This window comes from Melospiza melodia, chromosome 18 (assembly GCF_035770615.1).
Source record: "Melospiza melodia melodia isolate bMelMel2 chromosome 18, bMelMel2.pri, whole genome shotgun sequence".
Taxonomy (NCBI): Eukaryota; Metazoa; Chordata; class Aves; order Passeriformes; family Passerellidae; genus Melospiza; species Melospiza melodia.
Genome location: NC_086211.1, coordinates 14,556,570 through 14,581,346, shown reverse-complemented (window position 1 = coordinate 14,581,346; position 24,777 = coordinate 14,556,570). Strand labels below are relative to the sequence as shown.

The following is a 24,777-nucleotide window of genomic DNA, read 5'->3' as shown; positions in this document are numbered from 1 at the left end:
GTTTTTGTTCAAGGGACATTAAAGGTCATTTCATCCCAGCCCTGCCATGGCAGGGACACCTCCCACTGTCCCAGGCTGCTCCCAGCCCTGCCCAGCCTGGCCTTGGGCACTGCCAGGGATCCAGGGGCAGCCACAGCTGCTCTGGGCACCCTGTGCCAGGGCCTGCCCACCCTCACAGGGAACAATTCCCAATTCCCAATATCCCATCCATCCCTGCCCTCTGGCAGTGGGAGCCATTCCCTGTGTCCTGGCTCTCCAGGCCCTTACAAAAGGTCTGTGCCCATCTTCCTTCCAGGCCCCCTTAGACACATCCAGGTGTCCCCGGTGTCCTTGTGCCTCACACAGGAAACCCCAGGTCTGACATGGCCCCATGAGGGGCCTCCTGTTGTTGCTGATCCATGAAAAAACAAAGTGGGAATTTCCCATCAGCCTCCAGCATCACTGGAGCACTAGGATGAGCCTGTCCTGGGAATGTGGCCATGCCAGGCCCCAGGCCTGCTTTTCCCATTGTTGGAAATGCCATTTCTCAAAGAAAATCAGCAGGATTTTAATGCAAAGGCTTTAAAAACCCCCAAACCAGTGTCTGCGCCAGCCCTCATTTCAATCTGGGTTCCTCCATCCCTGGGAGGAAGCAGCAGGGCCTGGACTGGGCCTGGAGCAGCCCCCAGGCTGGAGAAGCCACCCACCTTTTTCTGAATTTATTTGGTAACTTTGTGTTTTAAAAACACAGAAGGAATGGAAATGCCATGGAGCTGAACAGCTGTTTGAGGAGATGAAGGGAACAGGATTTGTGAAAATAATTTGTTACCACATGGTTTATCTCTCAATTTTTATTACAAACAGGCACTGAAATGCCTGTTCTCCAAGCCTCCTGCACTGCTCCAGCCTTGATTCCAGCCCCTTCAATCCCACATTCAAATATTCATCTCATTTAATTGCTTTATTCCTGTTTTGCAGCGTTTTGCCCTCAGGGTGAGTCTGAGCCTCACGCAGCTGCCTGTGCTTCCCCTCACATCCCTCCCCTCTGCTCCATCTCCTTTATTGTTCCTGCCACAAACTGAGCTGCAGCTCATTGGGAATGCCATGGAGAAATGAGCATTTTACTGCCCTGCCACCTCATGCAAAGCAACGCGATGAAAAGGGTTAAACTGTGTTTTATAAGTCCAATAAAGCAGCTTGGAAAAGTTTTGTCCACAAAGCCCCATGGCTCCCCACGGCTCCCAAGTTCCTTGGCAAGGAATTTGCTTATTTAGCAAGCTGTAAAAACCCAGCAGGTAAAAATTCCTGAGTCCAAATTCCTGAGGAAAGTACAAAAGTGGATAATTAATGATCTAAACCCAGCAGAGCCTGGGGACAGGGCTGGGGCTGGGTCCTGCCTTGGTGCTCAGCTGGGCACACTGCTCAGAGTGAGGGACATTTGTGGCTTTGTGGCCACTGCTGGTTCCTGGCCAGGTGTTCCTGCCTCCATTCCTGCTCTGGGAATATTTATTTGGGGTTATTCTGGGGTTCTGGCACTGCTCATTGCCCTGGGAATGGTTTCAGAATTCCCTCTCAGGGGTGGCTGCCCCCAGCCCATGGGGACTGGGCAGGTCCCAAAGGACTCGTGAGGGCAGCACAGCAAACCCAGCTCCAGCCAGGCTTTGTTGGTCTGATTGTGGTGGTGTCCACAGGGGTCTGAGGATGAGGGGAGAGATGAGGACCTGAATCCATGTTTCAGAAGGCTTGATTTATTATTTTATGATATATATTATATTAAAACTATACTAAAAGAATAGAAGAATTTCATCAGAAGGCTAGCTAAGAATATAATAGGAAAGAATGATAACAAAAGGTTCTGTCTCAGAGAGTCCAAGCCAGCTGACTGTGATTGGCCATTAATTAGAAACAATCACATGAGACCAATCACAGATGCACCTGTTGCATTCCACAGCAGCAGATAATCAATGTTTACATTTTGTTCCTGAGGCCTTTCAGCTTCTCAGGAGAAAAAATCCTAAGGAAAGGATTTTTCATAAAATATCATGGCTACATCTGATGGCTTGAGAATATTTGGAATGGAGCCCTGGAAATTCATGTCAGCATCCCAGCCAGCTATCCCAGCAGCTCCAAGGCAGAGGAGCAGCAGGAATCAGGGCACTGCTCTCCCTCTGCTCTCTTGCAGGTGGGGAGAGAGGACTCATTCAGGCTGTGGCTTCTTTTGAACCCACACCAAGTTCAGTCTGTCCCAGCCTTCTTCCCAGAGCTCAAATCCAGCCAGACAGCCCAGCAGGATGTCCTGAGCTGCCCTTCTGTGCCTCTCCCTGCTCTCAGCATCCCACTGTTCTGGGGGACACCGTGTCTCTGTTTGAACAGCCAGGTGTCTGCTGAGGAAGGCAGGAGCCTCCCTTGAAGTGGGAAATGTAAACCCCCTCCCTCTGAATTATTGTAATTTTGAAATTAAGGGGCTCTCAGGCGAAGATATGGGAGTAAGAATAACAGTTCTTTACTAGGGAAGAAAATAAAAATGAAATAAAAATGCAGTAATACAAAACAACACTGCACAAGGGGGGACTTTTCCTCTGCAGCTCCAGGGCTGCTGCAGATGGGCCTGGGCTCCCTCTGGCCATGCAGGGCAGCAGAAAGCTGCTCCTCTGGCAATGCAGGGGGCAAAGGCTGCTGTGCTGTGCCAGGCTCAGATTGGATCCAGGCAGGAATGCTTGGCTCCATCTCCCCATGGGATGCTGGGATTGGATCAGCCCTGCAGGGACACTCAGTGGCCATGGACAGCAGAGATCTCCTGGAGGGAGGGTTGGCTGGGGGAGAGAGAAAGAAAAAACTGCCCCAGGAACAGAGGATACCTGCCCCAGCTCTGACAGATCACAGAACAACAGTCCCAGCCACATCTCACAGCTCAGGACACACCAGCAGAGCTGCAGGTGGTGCTGGAGAAGATGGTGGAACCTGGGTTCCCATGGGCAAGGTCTCATCCTCAGGGCTCTGTCCCTCACTGGGAGCTCCTGTGGGGGCCCACCAGGAGCCACATGGATTTGTGACTGGCTCCTTGGTCCAACACTGTGGTGGGATTTATTTAGTGAGGCAGGAGGGTCTCGTGTCCTCTTTTTCCAGGAAGCAGAGGGTGCAGGGGGAAGCCATGAGACACTGGGCACTCTCATCCTCTTCCCTTTTTCTCCAGGTTTCTGCTCCACTCTGCTCAGCCCATTAGCCAAGGCATTAAATTTTAACATTTTTGTTGCTCCTGCAGCTGTGCTTCTGGTGAGTGGGTGCCTGGGTGGATGCCAGGCCCTGGCACCAGGGGGCCAAGGGGCCTGGGGGACCTGATCCCATGGAACTGCCCCAGTGCAATCCTGAGGATGCTGGTGCTGCTTCCTCCAGCACCCAAGGACCACATGGAAAGAGGATCCTTGCAAACACCTGCACAGCCCCAGTGAGCCAGGCTGGCAGAGCTGGGGGTGCTCACCTGGACAGGAGAAGCTCCAGGGACACCTCAGAGCCCCTGCCAGGGCCTGAAGGGGCTCCAGGAGAGCTGCAGAGGGACTGGGGACAAGGGATGGAGGGACAGGACACAGGGAATGGCTCCCACTGCCAGAGGGCAGGGATGGATGGGATATTGGGAATTGGGAATTGTTCCCTGTGAGGGTGGGCAGGCCCTGGCACAGGGTGCCCAGAGCAGCTGTGGCTGCCCCTGGATCCCTGGCAGTGCCCAAGGCCAGGCTGGGCAGGGCTGGGAGCAGCCTGGGACAGTGGGAGGTGTCCCTGCCATGGCAGGGGTGGGATGGGATGAGCTTTAACGTTTCTTCCAACCCAAACCATTCTGAGATTCCAAGAGTCTGTGAGACAAAATTGGGATCATCAGCATCTCCCAGGGGGACAGGGCCCAGAGCAGCACAGGCAGGAGCTGTCTGGCCATGAGGAATTAAGAAGGCATCGATTTCTGCCATTAGCGGGGGTGTGGCCGGAGCAGGCAGAGCCACTCACTGAATTATTCAGGAGCGATGATGAAGCCCAAGGCCAGGCTGGGGAACCTCTCCCTGTTCTCCTGTCACCTTCCCAAGGACGTGGCTCTTGCTCCTGACCCAGGACACTGGGTGGGACCAGGATTTGATTCCACAGACCTGGGGGACCTGTGTTGGTCCCTGAACCAGGTCCAAAGGATGGGGAACAGTTACACATCAGGGCTGTGTGACTCTGGGGGTCCTGACCCAGCCTGGCCTGGTGTATCCCCATGGAACAGCTGGACACTGCCTGCAGCAATGTCCATTCTGGGACAGGGATGCTCATCAGGGGGCAAAGAGACACTGCTGTGGGGCAGGGACACTCATCTAGGGGCACAGGGACACTCATCAGCGGGCAAAGGGACACTCATCTAGGGGCAAAGGGACACTGCAATGGGGCAGGGACATTCATCTAGGGGGCAAGGGGACACTCATGTAGGGGCAAAGGGACATTGCAGTGGGGCAGGGACACTCATCTTAGGGGCAAAGGGACACTGCAGTGGGGCAGGGACACTCATCTAGGGGGCAAAGGGACACTCATCAAGGGGCAAAGGGACACTGCAGTGGGGCAGGGACACTCATCTGGGGGCAAAGGGACACTGCTGGGGGGCAGGGACACTCATCTAGGGGGCAAAGGAACACTGCTGGGGGGCAGGGACAGTCATCTAGGGGCACAGGGACACTCATCAGGGGGCAAAGGGACACTGCTGTGGGACAGGGACACTCATCTAGGGGCAAAGGGACACTGCAGTGGGGCAGGGACACTCATCTAGGGGGCAAAGGAACACTGCTGGGGGGCAGGGACAGTCATCTAGGGGCACAGGGACACTCATCAGGGGGCAAAGGGACACTGCTGTGGGACAGGGACACTCATCTAGGGGCAAAGGGACACTGCAGTGTGGCAGGGACACCCTCAGCCGGCACGCCGGGGCTCCCTGCTGTGCCCTGTCCCACCGTGCCCGTGCAGGGGGACACCCAGGGATGGCACCTCTGCCACCACCAGCAGGCACAGCCCCCCACGAGCACCCGGGCCAAGACATTGTCCCCCGATTGTGCCCCGTCCCCTGTGCCAGGGCTGCCCAGAGCCCGGGGGTGCCGGGGGATCACAGCGCGGGCTCCTCGGTGCCCCGGGCCGGGTGTGCCCGGTCTCATCCCGTGCTGCCCAGCCCGGAGGCAGCAGCGGGCACCGGGAGGGGGCGGCTGGAGCCCGGGCAGGCGGCATTCGAGGAGTTAATTCCCATCCTCGCCGCGGGAGTCGGGAGCTATTAATACTCGCACGCTGCTTGGGCTGTCAGAGCGAGCGGCGGCTCTGCCGGTGAGACGAGCCCCGCGGAGCCGCCGCTCCACGACGGCACAACTTTCCCCTCCGTCCGTGTGTCCGGCTGCCCGTGTCCCTGCAGACCCTTCCAGGGCGCGCTGGATCCCGTCAGAGCCCGCCGGACCCCACCTGCTGCAGGGACCCTGCCCGTCCCCGCCGCCCGGGGCAGCCCCTGAGCCCCGCAGGGCTCGGCCGGAGCCTGGGCCCGCCCTGCCCGAGCCCCGGTGCCCCCTGAGGGCCGGGCAGGGCCATGGCTGGGCCTGGCATAACCGGGCCCGGCCGGACGGCAACGCGGGACGGGGCCCGGCCCGGAGCCGCCTCCGTGCCCGGGGAGCGACGGCTCCCGGCGCCCAGCGCGGCCGTGTGAGGGCTCCCGGTGCCCGGCCCGGCCGTGTGAGGGCTCCCGGTGCTCGGCCCGGCCGTGTGAGGGCTCCCGGTGCCCGGCCCGGCCGTGTGAGGGCTCCCGGTGCTCGGCCCGGCCGTGTGAGGGCTCCCGGTGCCCAGCCCGGCCGTGTGAGGGCTCCCGGTACCATGGCCCCGGCAGGGCCCGCCTGAGCCTCCGGGCACCGCCGGCAGCGCGGGGACGATGCCAGCAGCCCCCCGGCACTGCGGTCACCCTCGGCCGGGCGCGGGGGCCACCGGAGCCGAGCCATGGATTCTTTCTGCTTCGTCTGCTTCCAGAAAGAGGAGCTGCAGCCCCTGCACCTGCACAGGTGAGTGCCCGGCACAGCCCGGCGGGGACACTGTGAGCGCAGGGAGGGCACGGAGCGGGCACCGAGCCGGCCCGGGGGCAGTGCCAAAGTTAGCTTGGGAGCGGGAGCATCCCCTCCCAAAGGGGAGCCCGGAGCCTGTGCTGGGTACACGTGTGTCCGCCCGGGATGTGCCTCCCTGGCAGCAGGGAACCGCTGGGCATCCCGTACCGTGCCTGCCAGCTCAGTGGTGTCCATGGGAGCAGTAGGGCTGTGGGCAGCAGTGTGTGCACCCACGGCCTCCCGGAGCCATCCCAGAACCGTCCCCGATCCATACAGGAGCCGTCCCAGCCATCCCAGAACCGTCCCCAATCCATCCTGGAGCTGTCCCAGCCATCCCAGAACCATCCCCAATCCATCCTGGAGCCGTCCCAGCCATCCCAGAACCATCCCCAATCCATCCTGGAGCTGTCCCAGCCATCCCAGAACCGTCCCCAATCCATCATCGAGCTGTCCCAGCCATCCCAGAACCATGCCCAATCCATCCTGGAGCCGTCCCAGCCACCCCAGAACCATCCCAAATCCATCCTGGAGCCTTCCCAGCCATCCCAGAACCATCCCCAATCCATCCTGGAGCTGTCCCAGCCATCCCAGAACGATCCCAAATCCATCCTGGAGCCGTCCCAGCCATCCCAGCTCACCTGACCAGGGTCCCTGGGCAGTCTCTGCTCCTCCCTGGGCACTTGGGGGTTCCACAAGGAGAGTCACAGGCTCCCCGAGCCCTGTCCCTTTGGGCAGCAGCCCCGGTGCTCACCTCCCCCTTTCCCGAAATCTCCTCTCCATGGTGTTGCTGAGCCCCAGCCAAGGAGGATGAGCGGGGCCGGAACGAGCCGGGCAGGATGCGAGGTGCCAGTGCTGGCACACGCTGTGCCCAACTGCTCCTGGTGGCACCGAGCCACTGCCGGCTCCTGTGCCATGCTGCCAGCGCCGAGCACAGCCCCTCTCTGCTCCCTCCCGGCACTGGCTGTCCCCAGTGGGGTCTGGAGGGGCTCAGGGCCACCAGCTGGATCCATCCAGGCAGTCTGCCCTTCCTCACGGGTGGCACGGAGCTGTAGGGTTTGTTTTGGTGTAAACCATGAGGTTTTGGAGCTCAGTTTCTGTGAGTCAGTGCCCAGGTGGGGAGCAGGGATACCAGGGACTGGGAGGGCCTGGCTGTGGGGGCACAGAGCTCCCAGGGCTCCTGTCCCACAGCCGAGGACACCAGGGGCACCCAGCCTGTGCCACACCACAGGTGGCATGGGCCTGGAGCACCCGGGGTGGCAGTGTGGTGGCCCAGGGTCCCCGGGGTGGCTGCAGGGGCTGCCCCTCCCTGCTCGGGGACAGCGAGGGATGGACACACCCATGGCTTGTGCACAGAGGCTTCTCCCTGTCCTACCCTGCTTCAAGGTGGCTGCAATGGGGGGTGGGGGTGTGTCCGGTCCCTGAACACCCCCTGGCTGTCACCAGCTTGTCCCTGAGTCTGTCTCCATCCCGTGGGGACACAGCTGCCATCGCCTGTCACCTCCAGCACAGCCCCACCAGGGCTGGTCCTGGGGTGACAGGAGGTGCTGCCAGAGGTGCTCCCCGCCCTGTCACCACCCCTGACCCTGTCCCCCCCTGTGCCAGGGGCAGTGCGTGGGCCCCACGCGTGGGTGCTGTGGCAATGTGTCTGTCCCCCATGTCTGTCCCCACGTGTTTGCCCCGTCATGTTTGTCCCCCCGTGTTTGTCCCCTCTGCGTGTCCCCTCGTGTCTGCGCTCATGTCTTTTCACCTATGTCAGTCCGTGTCTGTTCCCTGTCGCTGTCCCCCCGTGTGTCCGTCCCCCCGTGCCCGTTCCCGCAGCCTCTAGGTGGTGCCAGGAGAACGGGCAGCGAGCGGAGGCGGCGGCCGGGCAGTGCCGGCTGCTGTGGGGGTACCGGGGTACCGGGGCACCACCGGGCTGCCAGGACGAGCCCCGTGGCTCTCCCTGTGCCCCCAGCTCAGCCCCTCCTTCCCCTTGAAGAAACGCGTTGTGCTTCTTTCCCCGGGCAGCCCATCCTTTGGGATGAGCCCCTCTGGTCCCGTTCCGTGCCGGTGGCTGAGTAGCCGTCACTGTGCCCGGGATCCATCCCTGGGGTGCTGTGCCCGGTCCGGGATCCATCCCTTGGGCACTCTGCCCGGGACCCATCCCTGGGGTGCTGTGCCCTGCCCGGGATCCATCCCGGGACCCATCCCTGGGGTGCTGTGCCCTGCCCGGGATCCATCCCGGGATCCATCCCTGGGGGCTGTGCCCGGCCCGGGATCCATCCCGGGATCCATCCCTGGGGGCTGTGCCCGGCCCGGGATCCATCCCGGGATCCATCCTTGGGGTGCTGTGCCCCGCAGCCCGGGATCCATCCCTGGAGCGCTGTGCCCGGTCCGGGATCCATCCCTGGGCGCTGTGCCCGGCCCGGGATCCATCCCTGGGGTGCTGTGCCCTGCCCGGGATCCATCCCTGGGCGCTGTGCCCGGTCCGGGATCCATCCCTGGGGTGCTGTGCCCTGCCCGGGATCAATCCCGGGATCCATCCCTGGGCGCTGTGTCCGCCCGGCCCCGCTCGGTCCCCGCAGCCCCGGGAGCACGGGAGGAGCTCGGGGCAGCCCCCCAGGGTCGGACCCCTGGCAGGGGCTCGGTGTGTGCCCGTCACCGGCGGGGCCGTCCCACGGCCCGTCCCTGCTCCCGAGAGCAGCCCCGGGACCCCCCCGGCTGTCCCCGGCTGTCCCCGGCCGGGGTGGCAGCTCCGGCCCGGGGGACACCGAGCTGGGGGCTCCGAGCTGCGGGAATCAGCCCCACCGCCCCTTTCCTGGGGATCCCCGAGGGTGGGCTGTGTCCCAGGGACCGAGGGGACACCGAGGGGACACGGGTGGTGTCCCCTCACGGACTGGCTGTGGCGGGGTGGGACACACCGGAACCCCCAGGCTGAGCGGGTCCCCCCGCCCGGGCTGCGGCTCCCGGCGTGCTCCGCTCCCGCCTTCCCTCCCTCCTTCCCTCCGCCGCTCCTTCCCAGCATCCCCGCAGCATCCCCGGCGGCTCTGGCTCCTGGCACCGGAGCGCCACAGGCGCGGGTGGCCGTGGGACCGCGGCCGGCTGGGCTCAGCCTTGGCTCCCGCTCTGGCCGAGCCATGGCGAAGGGACAGGCGACAATTCTCGCTGAATTCCGAGGGGATTCGGCACGCTGGGAATATTTTGGGCTTTCCAGGTCATTTCCCGCTGCCCACCCTGTCCAAGCGCATCCCACGATGTGCACCAGCCGGATATTCCCTTCCCGAGCACAAATCCCAGCAGCGCTCGTGGTCCCCCGGGGAGGCGGGGGCTCTTTGCACGGTTTGGGATTGCACGAGGTGATAAACATGTTTGATCTGGCTCCTTTCATCTCGTTAATCTTAATTAGTTATTAATATTCCGGGAGTGCTTTGAAGACCACGAGCTCAGTGCGGGCGCTCCCCGGTACAACTGGTGTTACTATGGCTCGGTGTGATTGTCACCCACGTGCCACCGAGGGACAGGGACACCCTAGAGGGACCCCACGGAGCCCCGTGGAACACCCTGGAGTCATCTGGAGCCCTGCTGGGCCCCACAGAGCCCCGCTGAGCCCCACGGAGCCCACAGAGCTCCACAGAGCCCCATGGAATCCAAAAGAGTCCCATGGAGTCCCAAAGAGCTCTGCTGAGCCCCACAAAGTCCCATGAGGATCTGCTTAAGGCCGTGGGGTCCCACAGAGCCCCACAAAGCCCTGCCAAGCCCTGCCAAGCCCCACAGAATCCCACGGAATGTCCTGCCAGGCCCAGCTGGCCCCGGTGCCAGCTCAGCCCCTGTGTACCCAGGGCACAGCACCAGGACGGTGACACTGTGACACTGTGACAGTGTGGCAGTGTCCCTGCAGCCCCCCACGGTCCCCGGGCTGGCTCCCCGGGCACCGGCAGCTCCCGCCTGACCTAGAAACAGCCCCGAGCTATAAATAGGGAGAGAGCTGACAGAGAGCTCGGAGGAGCCGCGAGCGGGAGGCTGCGGGAGCCAGGGCGGCACCGCAAGGACAGGCAGGGGACACGGGGGACAGGGGCCTCGGGAAGGGCCGAGCCTGGAGCCGCCCCATGGAGGTGGCTGTGCTGCCCCCCATGCTTCACACCCGACCCCCCCAGGCCGATCCGGGGGTCCCCAGCGCTGTGCAGCCGGAGCGCCCCAGCCCAGCGCCGTGCCCTGCTGCTTCCCCGGGCCCTGCTGCCGCTGAGCCCTCCCAGACTCTGCTCCCTCTCCTGTGGCACCGGTGATGCCCCCGTGGGTGGGTGACGCCTCCCATGCGCTGCTGCGGTGGCACCGAGCGCAGCCCAGCTCTGCCCAGCTCCCCCGTGTTCCTCTTTCGCGCACCTCCGCTGCTCCTGCCCCGTGCCAGCGCCGTGCCAGCGCCGTGCCAGCCCCGCAGCGGCCGCTCCGAGCAGCGCCAGCCCCAGCCCAGCCCGGGATCTCCAGCATTTCTGCTCCCAGCGCCATCCCGATGCCTCCATCCCGCCGGGAATCAGCTCCCTTGGAGCGTCCCTTTGGCAGGGCCCGAGCGGAGCGGGATGGAGGCACCGCTGCCCTGCCCGCGGCTGGCAGCGCCCCTGCCCTGTGCCAGCTGCCGGGCGGCCAGAGGGTGACAGTGGCACAGCCGGCACACATTAAAGCAGTGTCGGAGTGTGATTCAGCCTCTTGCCTTAAAGTCATTCATGAAAAGCTTTAATTGCTCCGCATGCTCAGCGCGATCCGTGACTCACAGCCGGTGGCTCCCGGCCCTCCCCGCTCTCCGGGGGCTCGGGGGCACTGGCACGGCTCGGACCAGCACGGCTGGGGTGTGGGAACAGCCCCTTGTGCCCCTCGGAGGGGTGGCAGCCCTGTGGGTCCCTTCAAAGTGGCACAACGGGAGCGAGGGACCTGGCACCCAGCTGAGGGACAAGGAAATGCCAGAGCGAATCCTGGCCAGTGTTAAACATCCCTGCTTGGCCTTGGTGGGCGCAGGAGGAAACCCGGGAAGACGAGGTGTGTCCAGGGATGCTCCAAGAGGGAGCACAGTGCCAACCCCTCATCTTCCTCCCGGAGAGCTGTCACTGTCCCCCAGGCTGGGGGTGCCTGGAGCTCCTGGTGCCCAGCTCTGGCACCACTTGCTGAAAGTGCTGCCAAATTTAAGGCACCTGAAGGGAAGCCCCCGTGATGTGTTTGCCTCATCTGGCATTCCTTGGCCTGAACGCTCCCACCATTCATGAGCCACAGGGGAAGCCACGTGTCCTGCACACATTGAGGAGCAGCGTTTTGGGGGGCTGTCTGTGCCATGGTGGGCATCACCTGTGCCATGGTGAGAGAGAAGCTGTGGCCACCCCATCCCTGGAGCTGTCCAAGGCCGTGTTGGATGGGGCTTGGAGCAGCCTGGAGGGTGTCCCACAGCAGGGGTTGGAACGGGACGATCCTGAGGGTCCCTTCGAACCCAAACCATTCCCTGACCCAGGGTGGGCGTCACCCACCCACGGGGGCATCGCCTGTGCCCCAGGAGAGGAACAGAGCCTGGGAGGGCTCAGGGACAGCAGGGCCCGGGGAAGCAGCAGGACACGGTGCTGTGCTGGGACCCCCGCATCGGCCTCGGGGGATGTCGGGTGTGAAGCCGCCCCTGCGTTGCGCCGCTCCCATCCCCATTGTCCCCACGCCGAGCTCCGCTCCGAGCCGAGCCCGCGGTACCGGAGCTCCGCGCCCGCGGGGAGGGGGCGGCTCAGCCCCGACCCCCCTTCCCGGGCTGCTCCCGCACCGACTCCCCCCGGCCACACCGAGGGGCGGCGACGAGCAGCGCCCCGCATCGCGCATCGCTCATTCCGCATCCCCCATCCCCGCGGGGCCGGCGGCGGAGCCCCCCCGCTCCCCCCGCTCCTCCCGCTCCCCCCGCTCCTCCCGCTCCGCGCTCCCTCCCCGGGGCGGCGCCGGTGCCGGTGCGGGCGGAGCGCGGCGCGGGGCGGGCGCTGCCGGGGCTTGCGGGGGGCGCCGCGCTCCGCTCCCTCCGCTCCCTCCGCTCCCTCGGCTCCGCTCCGCTCCTCCGGCGGCGGCGGGGCCGCGGCATGAGGAGCCCGGCGGGGCGGGCGGAGCGCGGCGGCGGCGGCGGCGGCGGCGGCGGCTCCTCTCCCGCCGGGGACGGGGCGCGGCGGCGGCTCGCCCCTCCGGTAAGGCGGCGGCGCGGGGATGAGGCGCGGGCACGGGGCTGCGGGGATGAGGATACGGGCATGGGGGTGCGAGGATCGCGGTGCGGGGGGCGCCGCCCGCCCGGTACCGAGGCCGCCCTTTGTTTGCCCGCACGGCGCGGGGAGGGGACAAAACCCCATCCCGGTACGAGCGGCGCTCCCGGTGAATGGAGCGGGGTGGGCACCGCGCGGTGCGGGCGCTGCCCCCCCCCGGCCCGGGTCCCTCCTGCGGCCGGTGGCACCTGCGCCCCGGGCGGCCCCGGTGCGGCGGGGGGCCGAGGGGGAGGACGGAGGGGCGTCAGTGACACCGAGCGGTGCCGGGGCCGCGGGGCTGCTCCCCGGGGCTGCCGGCGGGTCTGGGGGTGTCAGGAAGGGTGCACTGGGCTGGAGGGCAGCTGGGAACAGGGGAAGGGGAGAGCAGGGAGAGGCGGCCTCGGGGGCAGCTCAGGCCGTGTCCCCTCATGTCCCCTCATTGTGTTCCCTTGTGTACCCTCACCATCTCCCCATCTCATCTCCCCTTGTTTCCCCTCATGTTCCCTCACCTCCCCTTGTCCTCCCTCACCAGCTTCCTGTCTTCCCTATTACCTCCCCTCATGTCCCCTCATGTCCTCCTGCCATCTCCCCTCATGCCCCTTCCACCATCTCCCCTCGTTTCCCCTCATTGTCTCTCCTCATTGTGTCCTCCCTTGTCCCCTCATCATCTCCCGGTGTCATCTCCTCTCGTCATCTCTCCTTGTCTCCCCTCGCATCCCTTCACCACGTCCCCTGCTGTCTCCTTGTGTCCCCTCACCGCCTGCCCCAGCTCCCCTTTCACCTCCCCCGCTGTCCCCGCTGTCCCCGCTGTCCCCGGGCCTCGGGGCCGGTCTCCATCCCAGCCCGGCGCTCCCGGGCCGCAGCGGGAAGGGGGAGCGTGACCCACTTTCCTCCGGTCCGGCCTCGCAGCCGCCGTGGCCGCGGGCGGGCGGCGCCACCGGGAGCCCCAGCACGGCTCGGGGACCGGGGACAGGGCGGCCCGGCCTCGGCACGGCTCTGTCCGGGACCCTCGGGGCTGGCTGTCCGTGTGCCGAGCCCCCGACCCGCCCGGTGTCACCGTGCGTGTCACCGTGTGTGTCACCGTGCCCTGCTGCGGGAGCAGAGCCCCAGAGGTGGGAGCATCTCCTTCACTGGAGCATCTCTCTCCTGCACGGGAGCCCCCCAGGCGGCGGCAGGCTGAGCTAGGGGCACACAAAGCCTTGCAGCGCACTCAGGGCTGGCTTTGTGGCACAGGGACGTGTCCCTGTTGTCGCCAGGAGCGAGGGGGCCGGCTGGCCGTGCCGCGGGTCGGGCAGGTGCCGCTCGCTCGGGGCGTTTGTCTTTGCAGATCCCAACCGTGCGGGGCCGCCGGCGCTGGCGGAAGAGTTTTTGGGAGGGAGATGATGACAGGCTGATGAAACCAATCAAACAATGAAGTAATCACAAGTCCCCGGTGCTGGCGGCGAAGGCGGGAGGAGCTGCGGGCTGGAGGAGCTGAGGTCCTAAGGAAGCCAATCCTGCTCGGCAGCAAAACCCCGGGAGGCCAGGAGCTCTGCAAGGCGGCCAAGGTCCTGTCACCGGGGCCGATGGACAGAGACAGCCCCGTGTGCGGGAGGGCAGGGAAAATCCTGCTGGCAGCTCGGAGGGCACAGGGACGGTGGCTGGAAGGAGGAGCGGCGGAGGAGAGTCCCGGCGCTGCTTTGTTTGCTCTTCCCGAATCGCTGTGTGAAACCTGAATCCTGGGACCAGAGGCTGAGGAAGCTTGTCACAGAATGCTGGCCAGGACGGGAGATGGCTCCTGCAGCGGGGGACACCGCGGATGGGGTGACAGGGCCTGACCCTGCCCTGCATCTGGAACATCTGCACTGGGAGAGCAGTGCCTGGCTGGGCGTTACTGGCTGTGCCAAAGAGAATCCTGCTGCCAGGCAGGCTGCTGTGCCCTGGGCAAGGAGCTGGTATGAGAATTGCTGATACCCTGGAGCTCAGTGCCAGCCCAGCCCAGCGTGGGGGCACTGGGCAGTGCCAGTCCAGCCCTGCACGGGGACACTGGGCAGTGCCAGTCCAGCCCTGCACTGAGGGCACTAGGCACTGCCAGTCCAGCCCTGCATGGGGGCACTGGGCAGTGCCAGTCCAGCCCTGCACGGGGACACTGGGCAGTGCCAGCTCAGCCCTGCACGGGGACACTGGGCAGTGCCAGTCCAGCCCTGCATGGGGGCACTGGGCAGTGCCAGTCCAGCCCTGCACGGGGACACTGGGCAGTGCCAGCTCAGCCCTGCACGGGGACACTGGGCAGTGCCAGTCCAACCCTGCATGGGGGCATTGGGCAGTGCCAGTCCAGCCCTGCACGGGGACACTGGGCAGTGCCAGTCCAACCCTGCATGGGGGCATTGTGCAGTGCCAGTCCAGCCCTGCACTGAGGGCACTGGGCAGTGCCAGTCCAGCCCTGCACGGGGGGCATTGGGCAGTGCCAGTCCAGCCCTGCACGGGGGCACTGGGCAGTGCCAGTCCAGCCCTGCACTGAGGGCACTGGGCAGTGCCAGTCCAGCCCTGCACGGGGACACTGGGCAGTGCCAGTCCAGCCCTGCACTGAGGGCATTGGGCAGTGCCAGTGGCTGCGGGTGCCTCGCTGGAGCTTCGGTGCTGGTTCCGGTGTGCCCGTGGTGCTCCAGCCTTTCCCGCTGCTCTGGAGCCAGCTGCCCATGGGGACCTGCCCCACCCATGGCCTCTGCTCCCCCTGGGCTGCAGGATGGTGGCAGAGGGGCTGTCCCCAAACCACTGCCAGCAGCCAATGTCCCCGTGCCATGTGTGACCTCCTGGACACACTCGGCTTGCCCTGAGAGGCTTTGCATGGCCCTGGCATGCAGGAATCCTTTCCCTGTGCCTGTTTGGCTGCTCTGGGTGAGGTGGGAGGTGGTGGCCGGCCTGCCTGGAGGCTGCCTGGCCATGGAGGTGCTGGTGGCCCCGAGTCCCGGTGGGATTCCTGTCCTGCCCCCACAGCCACGCTGTCCCCGTTAGGCCAAGGTGCCTTTGTGTGCCACAGCCCCGGGATGCACAGCTCCAATCTGCTCTGCAGGTCCCAGGGGCACGGAGGAGAGGACAGGATGTCCCTGGAACGGGGTCAGGCAGGAATGCAGGTGGCAGGGCTGGAAATGCAGTGGGGCACTGGGAGGCAGCAGCTCAGTGTGGGGCACTGTGGGCCAAAGCACTGCTGGCCCCAGGTTCCAGTGACACCAGGGTGTGCTGGCACCTGGAAAACTGGGAGAGGGGATGGCTCTGGCAGGGCCCAGGGCATGAGTTTGCTGGTTCAGTGTGTTGTTCAGGGGAAACAAGGCAGGTTTGGAAGCTGGTTGGGTGTGGAGAGAGGGAGATCCCTCCTGAGGGATGCCCTGGCCTCCAGCCTGCTGGGCTTGGACGGGAGTTGGTGTTATGAGCTCATAACTGAGGGTTTGAACATGGGAAACAGGGAAATAAATCTCTGCCAAGTGCAGGGACAGAGCAGCGTGGGCCTGTGCCCATCCCACTGCTGCATTTCACATTTCTCCCCTCTTTAAAGAGGAATCCGGGTTTTGCAGAGCCCCTGCCCTGCACAGATTTTCCTTTAATCGAGTCCCAGCCCCCAGTGCTCAACCGTGCATCAGGCTCAGCCCAAACCCTTTTCCTGTAGCCTCCCTCAATAACTGGGTTGTTTTTCTGTCAGTCTCTGATGTGGCCAGAGGGATTTTTTTCCCGCTTTCCCTCTTAATTTCCAAGCAGCCGCTGCTCCAGCCGCCTTCTCTGCGGGAGCCTGGGGCAGCTCTCCCGGGCGGCCTCTGCTCCTCTCAATGAGCTCCTAATGAGTTTGCAATTAGTTATCGGCAGAGCCGCTGTGCCCAGGGCTGGAGCGGGATCCAGAGCAGGGCAGAGCATCCCCGGCAGGGAACAGCGCTGGGCAGCACTGTGGGCTCCCGGCAGGATGCTGGGCTGTGGCTATGGGATAATGGGGATGGTGGGGATGATGTCCTAGCGGGATGTGCTCCGCGGGGCCGGGGATGGAGCCGGGAGCTCGGGGAAGAGGAGCGGCAGCTGCCGACGGGAGACGAGTGGCTGCCTATAAATACCTGCCAGGGAGCAAGGAAGAGGTGGGTGGATTATCCTCCTCACTCAATGAGATAAACGGTTCTGAAGCTTAAACACAGAACAATTTTAGTCTGAATAGTAGGAGAAATGGCTCAGGATGCGGAGATGACGGCAGGAACCGCCTGTGGTGCGCGGCAGGTCCCGGGGCCACGCGGCAGCGGCCGCGCTGCCTCTGTCACTGCGGGACCCTGCGCCGTGGGGGCTCGGCCGGGATGCTCATCCCTCCTCCCTGCTTGGGAAAGCTCCTTCAGGAGCACCTGGAACTGAGCTGGAGAAGGTGTGTTTGTCCTCCTTGGGTCGCGGTGCTGCCTCCCTTCCAGGGTTTGGGGCGGGAGAGGAGCTGGGGTGCCGGGAAAGGCCCCGCTGTGGCTCTGGAGTGACCCGATCCGGCGTGGGGCCACACAGGTGCTCCTTGCTGGGACTGGCCTGGCTGCAGAGGGATGTGGGACCTCAACCCGGCCAGGCCAAGCTGGCGGCATCTCCTGCCGCACTGGCACTGCCCCCGCTGTGTGCCCCGCTATTCCCGTTATTCCCGCTGTCCCTGGGAGCGCACGGCGCTGGAACCGAGCCCTCGCTGCCTCCCGCTGCCGCCCCGCTTCGCTGCTCGCATCAAACCCAACATGCTTCCAAAAGCTTTCCATTTTTAATGACAACTTCTGTGTTTGTGCTTTCCGTGGCCTCGGCGTGTCGGGGTTTCTGTCACCGTGGCCTCGGTGTCGGTGTTTTGGCCACCGTGGCCTCGGCGTGTTGGGGTTTTGGCCACCGTGGCCTCGGTGTGTCAGTGTTTTGGCCACCGTGGCCTCGGCGTGTTGGTGTTTTGGTCACCGTGGCCTCGGCGTGTTGGGGTTTTGGCCACCGTGGCCTCGGTGTGTCGGGGTTTTGGCCACCGTGGGCTCAGCATGTCGGTGTTTTGGCCACTGTGCCCTCGGCGTGTCGGTGTTTTGGTCACCGTGGCCTTGGTGTGTCGGGGTTTCTGTCACCGTGGCCTCGGCGTGTTGGTGTTTTGGTCACTGTGGCCTCGGTGTGTTGGTGTTTTGGCCACCATGGCCTCGGCGTGTTGGTGTTTTGGTCACCGTCGCTGTTTGGCTCCTCCTGGGGTCGGTGCTGGCCCCGTGGTGCCCCGTTATCCCCGGCCAGGCGTGGTTGCTGTTCGGAGCAGGATCCCGGCCCGTGCCCATCCCGGGCAGCACATCCCGGTGCCAGCCGTGCCAGCCCAGCCGCAGCACGGTTCCGGACCCGGCGGGATCCCCGCTGCCCGTGGGTGCCCCTCGGTTCCTGCCTGGGAAGGAGACACCTGGAAACGCCAACAGGCTGAGCCAAGGGGAAAAACAAACAGCCCTCGACTTGGAGAGCACTTCCACGAGCTGTCAGCCCTCCCTCTCCTCACTCCCATCCAACCAGCAGGGTTTTTCCCCAAAGCCAACCTTCCCGACTTGAATAATTGCATTTCAATGGCGGTTAATTAAGGGACATTGATGAGCGCAGCCGTAAATGCAAGCGTAGCCGGAATTCTTCGTGCAGGATGCTGGGGGCTGTTCTCAGTCCTGCCTCCAGCGAGCTGCTGCTGATCCACCTCCACCTCCAGCACCCAGACGCTGAGATGGTGCTCCTCTGCCAGGGGGCCAATGAAACACTATGGAGATGAGCTGCTTCGGAGATCTTATGAGTCAAACTGTTACATTTTTGGAACATCATGATGTTGAAGTTCCTTTTCTATTTTTTCCCCAACTTCCCAGGGAAAAAAAATATAACTATAATAAGTGAAGAAGCTGAGCTTTGGTTTGGGATGACAGGCAGCACAGGGAGGGAAGGAAGGAAGGAAGGAAGGAAGGAAGGAAGGAAGGAAGGAAGGAAGGAAGGAAGGAAGGAAGGAAGGAAGGAAGGAAGGAAGGAAGGAAGGAAGGAAGGAAGGAAGGAAGGAAGGAAGGAAGGAAGGAAGGAAGGAAGGAAGGAAGGAAGGAAGGAAGGAAGGAAGGAAGGAAGGAAGGAAGGAAGGAAGGAAGGAAGGAAGGAAGGAAGGAAGGAAGGAAGGAAGGAAGGAAGGAAGGAAGGAAGGAAGGAAGGAAGGAAGGAAGGAAGGAAGGAAGGAAGGAGTTGGAGATCCGACTCAGCCTTATTGGGAAGGGCTGGGAGGGTCCTTGTGTGTGAGCCCGGCTGTGGGGTGCTGCAGGTGCTTTGTGGGGTGTCTGGCACCATTTGGGGTGGCTGCCACAGCCCTTGCGTGGGGCTGAGCCCGTGGGCACCACCTGGGCTCTCTGTGCCCATCCTCACCCTCCTGCAGGCACCGAGTGCCCTCCCCACGCCCCTGCCTGCCCAGGGTTTGTGCTTGTGCAGTGATGGAGCACCTTGAAGCCATCAGAGGAGATGCTGGGATGGTTTCACTGCTCTGGTGGGTGACTCTGAGTGTGGAGAAAACCATCCCTGTTTGCTGGGAGTGAGGAATGTTGGTGCTGTTGCCCATGTGCTGCTGGCTGGGCCAGCCTCTGCTTGGCTTTGGTGAGAACCCACCAGGAATGTGCATCCAGCTGTGGATCCCCAGCACAGGAAAGACATGGATATGTTGGAGCAAGTCCAGAGGAGCTACAGTTATGATTATTGGGATGGAACACCTCCGCTATGAGGAAAAGCTGAGAGAATTTGGATTGTTCAGCCTGAAAAAGAGAAGAATCTGGGAAGACCTTAAAGCCCATTTCAGTGCCTCGAGAGGCATCAGGAGAGCTGCAGAGAAACTTGGGACAAAGGCCTGGAATGAGAGGACACAGGGAATGGCTTCCCACTGCCAGAGGGCAGGGATGGATGGGATATTGGGAATGAGGAATTGTTCCCTGTGAGGGTGGGCAGGCCCTGGCACAGGGTGCCCAGAGCAGCTGTGGCTGACCCTGGATCCCTGGCAGTGCCCAAGGCCAGGCTGGACACTGGGGTTGGAGCAGATGGGACAGTGGGAGGTGTCCCTGCCCATGGAACAAGACTGGCTTTAAGATCCCATCAAACCCCAAATCAGTCTGGGATTCTGGGATTCTCCACACCGGACACTCTGGCACCCTGGCTGGTGAAGGCCAGGAGCTGGTGCTGGTGGATGGTCAGAGAGATGTGAGGGAGGGATTTGCTGCAGAGCCATTGTGTCCCCTTGGTGCCAGGGCAGGGCCCTGGTTCCTCTCTGGAGCTCCCCTGGCTGGGTGAGGCTCAGCTCCAGAGGGGCTCAGTATGGAGCACCCAGGGCTGGCTCACTGGGGACACAGCAGAGAGGGGACCCCCAAAGGGCCTCAGCTCCTGTCCTGCAGCGTGGCTGGGAACACACCAGGCCTGAGAAAACGTGTCCATGTGTGTGTGTCCCTGTTTGTATCCATGTGTGTCCTTGTCCCTGTCTCTGCCATGCCTGGACCCCTCCCTTTGCCCCCAAACACCCACACGGCTGCAGCCCCTGTAGAGGCTGGAGCATCCCCTCCAGAGCCACTGGGTTGGTGACCCTTGGGGACAGAGGGGTGGCACCCAGTGGGGGCTGCTCAGCCCAATCCCCCTTTGCCATGGCTGGAGCCCTGGGGATGGGATGGGATGGGACGGGACGGGATGGGATGGGATGGGATGGGATGGGATGGGACAGGATGGGACAGGATGGGACGGGATGGGATGGGATGGGATGGGATGGGATGGGATGGGATGGGATGGGATGGGACAGGATGGGACAGGATGGGACAGGATGGGACAGGATGGGATGGGATGGGATGGGATGGGATGGGATGGGATGCAATGGGATGGGATGCAATGGGATGGGACAGGATGGGATGGGACAGGATGGGATGGGATGGGATGGGACAGGATGGGATGGGACAGGATGGGATGGGACAGGATGGGATGGGACAGGATGGGATGGAACAGGATGGGATGGGATGGGACAGGATGGGATGGGATGGGATGGGACAGGAGGGGACACCACGGCCCTGCAGCCTCATGGAAGCAGTGCCCCCTGTGCCTTGCAGCGCAACCATGAGCGCGGGCTCGATTGAGCAGGAGCCGTCGCGCAAGCTGGGCTGCTGCGGGGTGCCCCTGATCACCGAGGACATGCAGTCCCTGGCCATCCGCACCCTCTCGGGCACCGACATCACCAAGCACTACGACCTCATCCGCGAGCTCGGCAAGGGCACCTACGGCAAGGTGGACCTGGTGTCCCACAAAAGCACAGGTGAGGAGAGCGGGGTGTGGGCTGGGAGCGGGGCGCTGGGTCTGTCCCAGCCGAGGGCTCACTCCTGTGCCCTGCCCTCCACAGGCACCAAGATGGCCCTCAAGTTCGTCAACAAGAGCAAGACGAAGCTGAAGAACTTCCTGCGGGAATTCAGCATCACCAACACGCTCTCCTCCAGCCCCTTCATCATCAAGGTCTTCGACGTGGTCTTCGAGACCGAGGACTGCTACGTGTTCGCTCAGGAGTACGCCCCCGGCGGGGACCTCTTCGACATCATCCCGCCTCAGGTGGGAGCCAGCACCTCCCAGGGAGCCTCTGTGGGATGTGGGGGCTCAGGGGGGGCTGAGCAAAGCTGCCCCTGGGCTTTGGGCCAGTGTGGGAGGGGCTGCAGGGACTGGGCACCCCCATCTGGGCTGGGCTTGACCACAAGCACCTACAAATAAATGTGGGGCCCATCACCCATCCTCTGGGCCGCCTAAGATCCATCACCCATCCCTAGGATGGCCTGAGACCCATCACCCTTCTCCTGGGGAAGCTGTGGCTGCCCCATCCCTGGAAGTGTCCAGGGCCAGGTTGGATGAGGGTTGGAGCAGCCTTGGATAGTGGAAAGTGTTCCTTCCTAGGGCAGGAGGTGGAACTGGACGATCTTTAAGGTCCCTTCCAACCCAAACCGCCCTATGGGGGAGCCTGAGACCCACCACCCATCTCTTGGGTGGCCCATGGCCCACCACCATCCCCTGCCACAGAGCACCCAGGATGACGAGCCCATGGAGGTGTGGGTGCCCCCGGGGCTGGCTGGGGGTGTTTGACGCCGTGTCCCCCCGCAGGTGGGGCTCCCCGAGGAGCTGGTGAAGCGCTGCGTGCAGCAGCTGGGCCTGGCCCTCGACTACATGCACAGCAAGAGCCTGGTGCACCGGGACATCAAACCGGAGAACGTGCTGCTCTTCGACCGCGACTGCCGCCGCGTCAAGCTGGCGGATTTCGGCATGACGCGCAAGGTGGGCTGCCGGGTCAAGCGCATCAGCGGCACCATCCCCTACACGGCGCCCGAGGTGTGCCAGGCCGGCCGCGCCGAGGGCTTCGCCGTGGACACCAGCATCGACGTCTGGGCTTTCGGGGTGCTCATCTTCTGCGTGCTCACCGGCAACTTCCCCTGGGAGGCGGCCGTGGCGTCCGACGCCTTCTTCGAGGAGTTCGTGCGGTGGCAGAAGGGGCGGCTGGCGGGGCTGCCCTCGCAGTGGCGCCGCTTCACGGACAGCGCCCTGCGCATGTTCCAGCGCCTGCTGGCCCTCGACCCCGAGAAGCGCTGCCCCGTCAAGGAGGTTTTCTACTTCATCAAGTGCGACCTCATGGCCGAGGTGCGGTGCCGGCCCTCGTACCGCTCCCGCAAGCACGCCAGGGACAAGCTCCCGGCCGGGCCGCACTGCCACGAGGCCGGCGGCTCCTGCACCCCCGCCCCGCTCAAGAGGACCGTCCTGACCGAGGGGAGCGGAGCGGCCCGCCCCGAGCCCGGCGCAGCCGCCCCGGGCCCGGCCAGCAGGACAGACGGACGGCAGGACAAGGGCAAGGGGCAGATGGTCCTGGCCACAGCAATAGAGATCTGCGTGTGACGGCTGCGCCACCCGCCCGTCCCCCGCCCCGGGGACAGCGATGGGGCAGCGCGCCGTGGTGGCGGCACGAGCCGGGACCGGGCTCTGGGTTTCCCAAAGGAAAAAAACAAAAAAAAAAAAAAGGAAAAGAAACACGATGGAAGAGGAAAAGGACAGAACTGGTTGCGCTCCGTAGCGCCGAGGATGCCGATCCCCCCGCCCCGCCTGGGCACCGCTCGCTGCTGGGGAGGCCGGGGGCACCCACGGCCCTGGCACGGCTGTGCTGCCCCTCCGAGGCTCCCCGGGGCACGGGGAGGGGTCTCCCAGGGCGGGGAGGAAGAGTCGGGGCAGCGGGCGATGCACGGGCTCTGCCCCAGCCCTGCTCGCCCCGCCCGGAGCGGGAAGGCCGATGACCCTGCTCGGTGGAGGAGGCCTTTGGGGGTTTGGGTGGGTGGTGATTCGCCCTCTTCCGCCGGTCCCTGCCGCGCCGTGGGACCGGGAGGGCGCGGGGAGGCGGGTGACGGGGAGCCGGGGGTCGCCAGCAGCCCCCGAGCCCCGGCGGCCCCGGCTGCCTCCCTGTCGTGGGAGGTGCTGGCAGCCATTGATGTAGCAAGTGTCCCTGTCTGTGTCGTTGTGTGTCCCAGCCGCTGCCCCGGGCCGGTGCCGGCCGTGCCGCAGGGCGGATGCTCGGGCCGGGCTGGCTCTGCCGTGCCGCTGTCCCCGCTGTCCCCTGTGCAGCCCCTTTGTACCCGGGGAGGGGGCAGGTGGCAGCGGTGCCTCCAGGCTGCACGGCCCGGGAGCGGGGCAGGGAGCTCCGAGCGGCCTCCGCGGGCCCGCCTGCTTCTCCGTGCTGTCCCCATCACCTCTCCTCGCTGTCACCCCTTCCCCACCCTGTCACCTCCCCTGGGGCTGGCGGGGACAGCGGGACAGGCCCTGCCGGGGCTGGCTGCAGCCACCGGTGGCCCCGCAGTGACAATGTCCTGGGCTCTGCGTGGAGGTCACACCTTCCCTCCCGGATTCGGGCACCCAGCAGAGCGGGGCGCTCCCGCACCGCCGCTGTGGGGGCACCCCAAGGCAAGAGCGCCCTGCTGTGGTTCGGGCTTCCCTCGCACGGGGTGGGCGCCGTGGGGCGGCCCCGGTGCCCCAATTCCCCACAAAGGGCTATAACGCTTTCCAGCAGCAGCAGCAGCCGCAGTTTACAGAGCAGGGGCCGCCCCCGCCGTGCCCCGTCCCCGGCACCCCCGGGCCCGGCGTTAGACGTAGCATTGCCCCACGTAGAGAGCTAGGCACCGGTTTTACTCCTCTTTGCCTTAGGTCCCTCGATGTCCTCGATCTTTCGTGCAATAATGTAGATAAGGGATCCCGGCCGCCCCGGGAGGGCTCGGTGGCACCGCCCGGCTGTGCCCCAGGGGGTGCCCGGTGTGATTTCTGTCCCCGTCGAGGTCGCTGTGTCCGTAGGTTGTCAGGTTTTTATTTCCAGTTCCCTCAGCTGTCGGGTTTCGGACCTTCTTCCCGTAGGAGAGGCTGTAGTGTCACAGACGTTACCTCAGTTTGTCACTGTCGAAAAGGATTTCAAAAAACCACAACTGAAACCATAAAAAAAAAAAAAAAGACAAAATACATAGTTATAAAAGCAACAAAAAATTTCTCAATGGCGGTGAAGACTTTTATTTTTATTTTTTACTAACTAAAGGAAACGTGATGCTGCTGGTGTGGGGGCGGAGGGCAGGGCAGTGGCAGTGGCGGTGTCCCTCCACTTCCACCCTGTCACCACCGGGAAGGGAGGGCAGGGATGTGGGCACAGCACCGTGGGCACCTACGGGTGGGGGGCACCCACGGGTGGGGGCACCCAGCGGCCCTCGGTGCAGCCCCCTCCGAACAGCCCGGGCTGCCGGATGCCAAATGCATTCCAGCCACGTCCGCAGGCTAATTTCAATTTCCTGGTAATTATGCAAATGAATGTGGATTTAATTAAGGGCAGATTTCATTAAAGTCTTCTTGGGGAAATGAGAGCAGGGTGGGGGAGAGCGAGGAGGAGGAGGGGGCGGTGGCAGGGAAGCAGAGATGAAGGCAGCGCCTGCCCCGGAAGATAAAGGGCCACGGGGGATGCGGAGGGGACGGGCGGGATCCTCGGGGAGAGGGGACCCCGCTGCAGGAGGGCAGAGCCGAGCCGGGCACGGCGGGGCAGTGCCGGGGATGGATGCTCGGAGCATCCCCAGCCCCGCTCCAGGCACCGGGCAGCGAGTCCTGCCCGTCCCCGGCTCCGGCAGCGGCGGCTCCCGGCTCCTTCCCTCCCGCCAGGGCACGGAACGCGTTGCTCTGACACGTGATTCGTATTTTTCCCTTCCCCGGCTAAAAATACAGATTTGGCCACGCCGAGAGGTCTAGGAAATCAATGTCATTGTCACCAGGCTGGCTGGCAGGACTCTCCCCTCCCCTATCCAGACAAAAAAGGGATCGCTGCCATTTGACGTCTCGGAGCCGAAGCGGAGCTGCCTTTAATCCAAAGGGAAGCGGGGCTAATTTTATCCCGGCAAGGTCGGGATGCTGCGAGCCCGGCAGCGCCCGCGGGGCAGGAGCTGCTGTGTGGCTCCAGGCAAAAGCTCCAGGCACAAAAAACGGAGCTGAAG

The 24,777-nt window shown here is 63.9% G+C and overlaps 1 protein-coding gene across 2 annotated transcripts; it reads left to right on the top strand.

Annotated features, from left to right (window-relative positions):
- Positions 1–5,871: 5,871 nt before the first annotated feature.
- On the top strand, positions 5,872–23,799 carry SBK1 (SH3 domain binding kinase 1). 2 transcript variants are annotated; one of them, XM_063171262.1, is made up of 4 exons: positions 5,872–6,023; positions 20,356–20,558; positions 20,643–20,845; positions 21,386–23,799. In XM_063171262.1, the coding sequence occupies exons 1-4, from the start codon at positions 5,962–5,964 to the stop codon at positions 22,166–22,168; spliced, it is 1,251 nt and encodes a 416-aa protein (XP_063027332.1). In that variant the 5' UTR covers positions 5,872–5,961; the 3' UTR covers positions 22,169–23,799. The 2 variants fall into 2 exon arrangements, with proteins under 2 accessions (XP_063027332.1, XP_063027333.1); XM_063171263.1 differs by lacking the exon at positions 5,872–6,023 and adding an exon at positions 12,183–12,232.
- Positions 23,800–24,777: the final 978 nt, after the last annotated feature.